The sequence below is a fragment of the Opisthorchis viverrini genome, assembly GCF_000715545.1.
Source record: "Opisthorchis viverrini unplaced genomic scaffold opera_v5_408, whole genome shotgun sequence".
Lineage (NCBI taxonomy): Eukaryota > Metazoa > Platyhelminthes > Trematoda > Opisthorchiida > Opisthorchiidae > Opisthorchis > Opisthorchis viverrini.
The window spans coordinates 209,159-217,744 of record NW_008752065.1 but is presented as its reverse complement, the minus strand read 5'-3'; the positions used below and the strand labels follow the sequence as shown (position 1 = coordinate 217,744).

The following is an 8,586-nucleotide window of genomic DNA, read 5'->3' as shown; positions in this document are numbered from 1 at the left end:
GTCTTGCTTTTCCGGTCCGGGAAACTAGCTGGACGTTCAGTTTGATTTCCTCTAGCAAACTAATTTGGCTTGTGTGAGCCACTCAATGATTTAGCAACGAAAACTCAGGGCAATCACTATTGTGCAAAATATGCTGCTCCGCAGCGAATCTCTAGTTCCAGCAATTCAAGTGTTCAAAAAGCGAACACAAATCAATTGATCGTCACTTCAGAAAGTGATTATTTCAGATACTGGGGAATACGCCTGCAAGATTGGCACAAATCAGAGCTGTTCTCGAATTTCAAGAGAATGTATCATGGAACTTATACCGAGAAAGAAACACTTCCCTCAGTGTTTATGTGGCACGATTATCTACAAAAAGAGTTTTGCGCTTCGCAGCGATGAAATATTCATTTGCTGATTTAATGGCTAAACCTGGGAATGAGCGTTTTATACCAGGCTGATCACCATAAAGTAGTATTCTCCGCAACGGAGCAGAATGCACAGAAAGGTGAAGCCGTATTCCTACTGGAAATTTCGGCAGCCGATTCCGAATGCCAGTCAGACAAAAGGTTTACCCACAGATGACACCTACTTCTTCAGGAGTGTTTTGTATCATAAAGCGTTCCCGTTAGGTGAATTCAACAGACATAATAATCCGTATCACTTAATTCCACTGACGAAACCTACTAACCTCAAGTCGTGTGCCTATGTGCAGAAGGCCTTTAACGACTCAATCTAACCCTCTTACCATCGTTAAGTGACAGAAAAGTTCAACCAAGCTCAGTTGCCAACTTTCCGTCAAAGCCAATTGACCATGAAGTAGTGGCGAACCTAGAAACAACACGAATGTTTTGAAAATAACATTGCGGTTTGGAATATATAGCAGGATTATAAATAAGGGTACACATGAAAATCACGTAGTCTCTCTGGGGAAGGGTGACTATGCACCCACACTGTTGGGTTGTTAGAAGGAAAGAATGATTTTTCAGAAAAATTAGTCATTATGCCCCGGAGCCTTCAAAAACTAAGTGACTTACCGATGTCATGCGTCATGGATGAGTCCGGTTTTGTTTCATCTGGACCGAATTCAGGATCTTCCTCCTTTTTCACAGCAAGTTCTTTGTCATTTTTGACTCCTCTCATCCTTGTCAAAATCTCCGCCGTAGGTAATTTCGGATCTACAAAAGAAATTCTTGACGAACTTTTTGAACTCGCGGTCCAAGAAGAATTCGATGAGATGGTGGCAAATTAGATGAACATACATACTCATTTTTATTTTCCAAAAGCTTTGTTAATTTCAAGTGTCTTTATTTTTTTCAAGATTTATCGGGAAAAAGAGGGATTTCTGATAAAGTTCTCAGGGTGTTTGAACAGAAGCCAGAAGGTGCCTCGTTGTTAAACATAATATTCAAATGTGTTGTTTAAAGGTAAAGCCTAGCCCAAACCTGTGCACACCTCGGAATCTCTACATTAACCGCTTGGTGATCTTCATGTTCCTGTGGAGTTACTCAGGGATCCTCAGCGGGATGTCTTAAAATTTTCACTGAAATTCGTATTCTTAAATTATTAGAACACTGTAAAATAGAAAACTATGGCCGAGACACTCTACAGTTCCTGGCACCCACAGTAAAAGATCCAGCCAACTGTTCAGAAGCTGCGGAAATTTTGATTATGGATTCCTGTTCTGGAAACCCTATCCAAACAACTACAAGTGAGGCGAAACCTAAAGCTATATGGCCTGCCTACGACTAGTACTGTTCTCTCCATGTAAAACAGTTTACAGGAATTTACTAAATCAACCACCTAGAGGTAAATTTGATTTTTTAACATTTCTTGATCCCGCCTATCAGAAATCTACTAGTTTTATTAGTAGAAACAATCAGAGTACAAAATACGTATCGCAAATGTCACCGTGTAGAATCAAGATATTTACTGTACTCGGGCGCTATTTGATGTTCCTCGGACATTCACGCAGACCACCAATGGTTTCAGTGGTTGTTGTGGTAATGTGCTAATTCTGCCATGGATCTTCCGTGAATTCGTCACAATGGTAGGTCTTGAAACCAAGCTGCGGGTTTTGAGCTTCAACAAGTTGACGGACCTGAAGCTCCTATGGTTCATCGTCCCATGATTAGTGAGACGACTGCAAATAGTCTGCTTGGCACTTAAGAGGCATTCACATTTTTTAAACCTATATATGGACTGAGTCCGGATATCCGGCCCATTTATTGCACCTGATCGATTTGTATTAAGCTCTCCACTGAACCATGTATCAGCGTAGATTTTATTTGTCCTATGGCGCCGTCTCACACGTTGTGTTGTGTAAATACTTATAGAGAACAGTCTGCTCCTTGACTTGAAATTTTTACTTGCACGCCGATTTTGCGTTTCGCAGCTTTCACCCCTGTCAAACCCACGACTGTTTTCTAAACTTTATCGCCATGATGACAGTCGTGCCATATTTGCCCCGTATCTCCATAACTAGCCGAAAATAGGCAACATCGTGTTTCGCGCTGTAGCTACTCCGCTTGCTCATACAGCTCACACTAAACTTCAAAGGCGTCTAACCTTGTGAAATTGGGAATATGCCTGACTTATATAATTGCTCGGCTTAAGTTGCTAATGCATCAAATTTGCACAAATCTCTAAAGCTTGACATTTTCTAACTAACTAACTAACTAACTAACTAACCAACTAACTACCTAATTACATAAGGTAAACGAAGGTTTTATATGTTTTGCTGTACAATACCACAAGAGGGGAATTATTCTGATTAATAAGAGACAAAATTGTCTCCTTGCCGGTGAGGCACGACTTTTCAATACTCGATTAGCTAAATATTGTGATTAGTATGAGGTGCCCAGTAATATTTTACCTGTATTCTGTATACTATTCCAATTTATTCCCTCACATCTCGAGAAAGATATACTTACTCATAATCTTTCGGCTTATATTGGGCCCCGGCAGGAGCAAGTCTGGGTATTTGGCTGGAGGTCAAAAACACAGATGGTGCGTGTGTGATAATTACGAACAGTATTTTGTTTTATTACTACTCGTAAAGCCGATGGAAAGTCTGGAGAGCCCGTGACGTCACTTGCCTTTCTTAGGGTTGACCAGGTAGTTAGGTGGTCCCAGAATTTCTGCCAAGTTTATTTCCCTTTTGAGCACCAGATTGTTCGTATGGTGTGATGAACACTCTCGATAACTTTGCTTTACGTTGACATTAAAAACCGAATTTCAACTAAATGCTTGATTTCGTGAGTCAGCTAAAATATCATTTCACTTGCAGTCAAATGAAGTCACTGACAATCTAATGTAAACGGTAAATTATCGTGTGGAGGACTGCATAATCGATAGGTCTTTACTTGGGCAGAAAAGGCACATACCGCGGTAAATAATACGTGCGCATGCAAATAAATATACTAAATACGATGGACTATTTTTGTCATGTCCCGGGACACAGCCGCATGAGGTACTTTGCTCTCATTACTGTCAGCAGATAAACGTGACAGTTAAGGTAGCAGTTGCCGGTAAGCACTCTTCACCGGATCAACAGTGCATGACTGATGAGGGCCGAATGATGGATTCTTAATATAATCCTACAATCTCTGAATTTTGTTTCCAAACTCATCATCGTCTACACAGCATCAGCATTCGAAACTATTACTTCACCGCATACGTCACAAGTTATTTCCATAACTTATTGTACGAAAAATGACTAAGTTCTCTCGACAGACTGATTTGTATTCCGTGCCCTTGGCTGATGGTTGCTAGCTATTCTCCGTTGAGTGCTAAAAAGTGTTCATATACCGAATGAACGGCTTGGTTGTCTAACAGGCGTGAATTTGCCTGACTTACGGCCAGAGCGACCGCGTAGTTTTTGGCGAAACAAAATATTGGATGAAAATATCTTTGATATTCTTGCATGCAGCCCTGGGGAATGTAGCGAATTTTCTTATTCGGTTGCAAAAGCCGTTTCTACACCTTACTGCGCGCTCACACTGCCTTACTCAGACTCTGGAACAGACCACGGCAGAAATACACCCTGCCATGGTTTACTGTCTGCCATTCTGACCGCAGCTTGTTTGGTATTGTGCTAGCAAATGAAGCCGACCATCTGCACTAGTGGTTGGATGTCACTGCACCTCGGGTGGGCAGAGTGATGGGATCAGAACCGCCACTGGTCAGCTATGTCACCCTTATTAGCCACACGTAAAGCAGCTCCACGAAGCACACATTTGTGACGTTACACCATAGGTCGCCCACGCAAACGCCCAAAACGATTCACAGATAGCACATGTAGTATAAAAGTCAATGATGGAACGTCTTCCACCGTAACGTATAGATTGGTTATCCTTATTCAGATGGAAAGATAATGTGTGAATTCGCAGTTGGTATCATTACAAGAATGCATTGCTTTACCTTAAAAACCATGTAAACGTCAAAGACCGAACCAAATAAGTCCTTAAGTGGGTGCTGACCAGGGACGGATGCGTTAGAAAGTTCACCTTATTTGAGCATTTATGAGTCCACTGAGATGAAAGAGGTTGACGGAAATCCGGGAAACAGAATAATTCTAAAGTGGATCGGATGACAACCATGCTCCCCTAAAAAGAAAGACAGTCCGTGGTGTATATTATTATCCCATCAGTCCACCGTGGAATACTTCGTCGAATTCTCCGAACAGAAAGAGTAGCAGCTCTCACTTTTAGGCAAAAAAGATGGTGTATTAGAACTGCGAATTTTTGACAGGATGAACACCGGTCCATAGTTTATACTCGCTTGTGTTTATATCTGGAATTTTTATTAGTGTTTTCCCAACGTAATTGTTGTTTGGAACAAGAAGTTGGTTATTCGCAATAAACCGTAGATTCCTGTGAATGTGCTACCCGCTGATCTGGCTTAAAGTTGCTAGCTTAATGAACACTCTTGCGTTTTACTCAGTTTGCTTTCCGAATCGATCACCCTTATCTAAAAGGCTGAAAGTTAATATTAACATTCCCCAAACACAAGAGAAAATCATCGCGCATTTTTAGGCAATCTGCTTTCCTATGTCAGCTTTATCTTTTAGGCGGCTTGCATTTTAGAATCTGACTGTGGGAAAAGAGGCTTTCGTTTGTATATGCATACATATTTCAAGCTATATGGTTGCGGTGGAGTTAAGAATTTCATGGCCATTCCAGGGTTACCTAACATATAATCAGAAGATCCTAATGCAAACGGGTACTTTATAGCCCTTGTCACCTTATATTATGACTGGGAGCCAGCAGGCCACGTCTGTAGTTTTCAGCTCCTCTTTCTTTGGGAACAAACAAGATAGATTGAAAAAAGTTGTTTTCTGTGCAGAGAATCTACAAAATTCAATTTTAAGGTGTGATCCCTCCCATTCCTGAAAGTGAAGAGCCGTGATAAGTAACCATCTGCTCAACCGCAGGTGTACGATACATCTTGTCATAATTCCATTTAGCGCTGATTTAGTGAGCAAAACTTACCTAAATTAAAAGCCATTTGGTACCAATAAAAACTAGAAAATTTGCTCTCCAAATTGAATGCGGATCCGGTGTGGCCCAGTCGATCATATTCGTTTTTATCGACTATGAGCATTAAGGATACTTGGGGCCATGGCGGTTGTTGAACAAATTTATCGGGCTTGAGGACTTCACATCCATGTATCAGGTTTGGCCACTGGGCGGTCTTTCGGATGATCTGTAGAAAGAAGTATTTAAAAATACTGTTAAAAACTGTTAGCGTGCTGACGATATTAACAAAGACATGACTGGATATGTAAAAGCTTGACTGCGCCACACCTTGTGGTTATTGCTCTGCTAGCTGAGCTGGGCACTTCAGTTGCAATAGTTTCGTCAGCAACCGAGGTAAAACTCTCTGTGCAGAGCGTCGCACTAAGTCGGCAGGTAGGCATGGCGAACAGAACAAGGATAATCTATACAAGCTGAGCTATCAGCAATCCGCTCAAAAGCATATCATATTGTCTTCTCGAGTGGAGGACACGTGACACATTCCAGTAGTTTTCGCCTGCTTCATAACTAAAAACAATTTTTTATCCTTTTTGTTATTGTTTGTTTCTTGATATTGTCTGGGTTTATTTTAACGAGGCCTCCACATTTAGATAAAATACCGAATTTCCAAAAAATTCAAGCCAAACGCACCTTCAGGCGAACAACTGGCCAATCTTTCTTCGTTCTCACAGCATATATCTCCATAACAGACTGCACAGCATACGCGGACAATTGTATTTTGTCCAGTTTACATGTATGAATTTAAACAGAAGGGCCAGTCCCATGACATCGGTATTAAAATCTGAACATAAATTCTTAAAAATTTCAGATAGGTTGATTGGCTTATTTTGCGCAGCCACTTGTGTACCGTTCGTGGATAGTGTGCGCAAAAACTACCCCAGTTATCGATGTTCACAGATGAGCTCTTCAAAGCTGTCTAAGCAGTTGAGGTTTACGGGAATGTTTTCCCCATTTGCAATTCAAAACCATTAAACAAATCAGACAATACCTGATAATTCTTAGCGATATGGAACACATGGCCAGCGGCATAGCTCACATACACACTCAGCCAAATTGTCCGTGCTTTTGATTTTCGGTTAGAAAAACCAGCTGGCTGCATTCATGCGCACTTGCTTGTTCCCAGTGGTTCATTATATGGGTTACATTATGCAGCTCAGCCAGTTTCACCTACCAATGATGCCTGGTGGGGGGAATACTGATTACCATACGCGTAATCACGGAAGGAACAGCTAGGAGAGGTTTTTCCTTGACAATTAGTAAAATCCAGGAAACAGAGCTCATTGAAGGTGTATGGCAATTTTTTTAACTTATGGTTCAGTGTGAGCTCCTCCCGAGAGAACATTTGCAGCAATGAACTATGGGTACACTCTCCTGTGTCTCTAAGCTGGTTGGGGGAGACTTAGCGAATAAAAAGCTCTTCAAGTACCAAACAGGAGTGTTTTGTTCTCAGGAAGGTTTCAGTGCAATGGAATGTCTGGACGGTAAAGGATGACCATAAGCTGTACAACACAGGAGATTCACAATCCTTCTACCGAACGGTGATCACCTCTGATAACCAGCGTCCATTTATGACTAGCGAACTAGGATAAGAAACAACTGTCAACACAATCTTAGCAGTTGGCATTTTCTAAATTATTACAGGGCTTAGGCCAGGACTACTGACGGTTGGAAATAAATTTTAACCCCCTAGTTCCAAATATTACCCACAAAATATTCGCGGAGGAACGGAATGCCATTACACTGTTTATTTTCTCTAAACCAATTCTCTTGCAACTATTTGTAAGCTGGGTTGTCTTGGTTCCCGCTTCGCCGAGACTCCATCAATAAAGATTTCATTACATTTCGTCGAATCACACTGTTCGAAGACGGACATTTGACACTTTCCAAGTGCCAGGTTTGTTCAGAAGTTATTATCTCTACTGAAAACAATAAGATCACAGTGAGGAGGGTTTAGGAAGTCACCGAAACTCTTAATCCGTGTTCGTTTTTGTTTTCGGCTTAGTTTTCCTTCGTTTCCTTTTTGTAGATTTAGAACCGTCCCGTGGAAAAAGAAATCCACATTCATTAAGTAGTGAATTTAGGCAGATGACTGGCTCGAAATATCCAGGAAAAAATGAGTTGGTCTATTTGGTACTTCATCTTTCAAAGTAACACACCAGAATATATTCATAATCCATTCATCCTTATAAATTATGCTTCCTGATATTTATTCACATGCGGTAACTGACATTTATGCAACATGTGTACACGGGCAGAAGAAAGTTAACTTTTATAGAGGAGCTTCCTATACGGTTTCATCGTTAAGCATGAATGCATCAGACCAACTCACATATGAACATATCCTGAAGGATTCCGCGGATTTGAAGAAATTGAATTCCTCTGATGGTAGCGCCAATATCTCGCTGTCACTCACATACGGCAGCATGCTGCAGTGAAAGGCTTCAAAATCGTCCAGATAAGTTTTAACAAATAAAAAACCTTTTCAGTATTGACTTTTTAGTAACCAACCGACGTTATTTGACGTGCATCATGAATAATCGTGATTAGTGAACCCAATTACAACTATAGGATCACATACAGCAAGGCTGAAAAACAATGTCATGGGCGGATGCATCATCTAGAAATCCGTTAACTCTTTAATGGTCTGGAAGATACTGGATCGAGTAAACACCAGCTTGACCGGCTATGCGGCAGTCTGGTCTTTAGTTCAGGATAGAAGGCTGGAAGCAAACAATAGCATTTCAACAAACACTGATAACTGTAACGCATAGACTTGTTCTGTTATCTAGATTTTCCCATGTAGCTGCGCAGAAAAGTCTGCGGCTTAAAGAGGCCACCACATTTTGGACCAAAAATTGGGGTTCCCTAGGAGATTTTATGGCTTAGAACCTTAGCACGTCATCAACTACACTACTAGATTAAATAACATCCACATGGATGCTGAATTACCACCCTCTGAGTTTTGGCTTCCACTTCTGTTTCAACAGAATAATGTCAGCGGTATGCTAGCTATGTCGGGGTAAGCGTGCTTAACTCCGGATCGCTTCAGCTACGTGATTTATATCTT

The 8,586-nt window shown here is 41.1% G+C and overlaps 1 protein-coding gene across 1 annotated transcript; it reads right to left on the bottom strand.

Moving 5' to 3' along the window:
* Positions 1-334: 334 nt before the first annotated feature.
* On the bottom strand, positions 335-7,944 carry T265_10796 (hypothetical protein; the record flags this gene model as incomplete). The annotated part of the gene is made up of 4 exons (XM_009177268.1): positions 335-414; positions 1,020-1,160; positions 5,475-5,688; positions 7,849-7,944. The coding sequence occupies 4 exons, from the start codon at positions 7,942-7,944 to the stop codon at positions 335-337; spliced, it is 531 nt and encodes a 176-aa protein (XP_009175532.1).
* Positions 7,945-8,586: the final 642 nt, after the last annotated feature.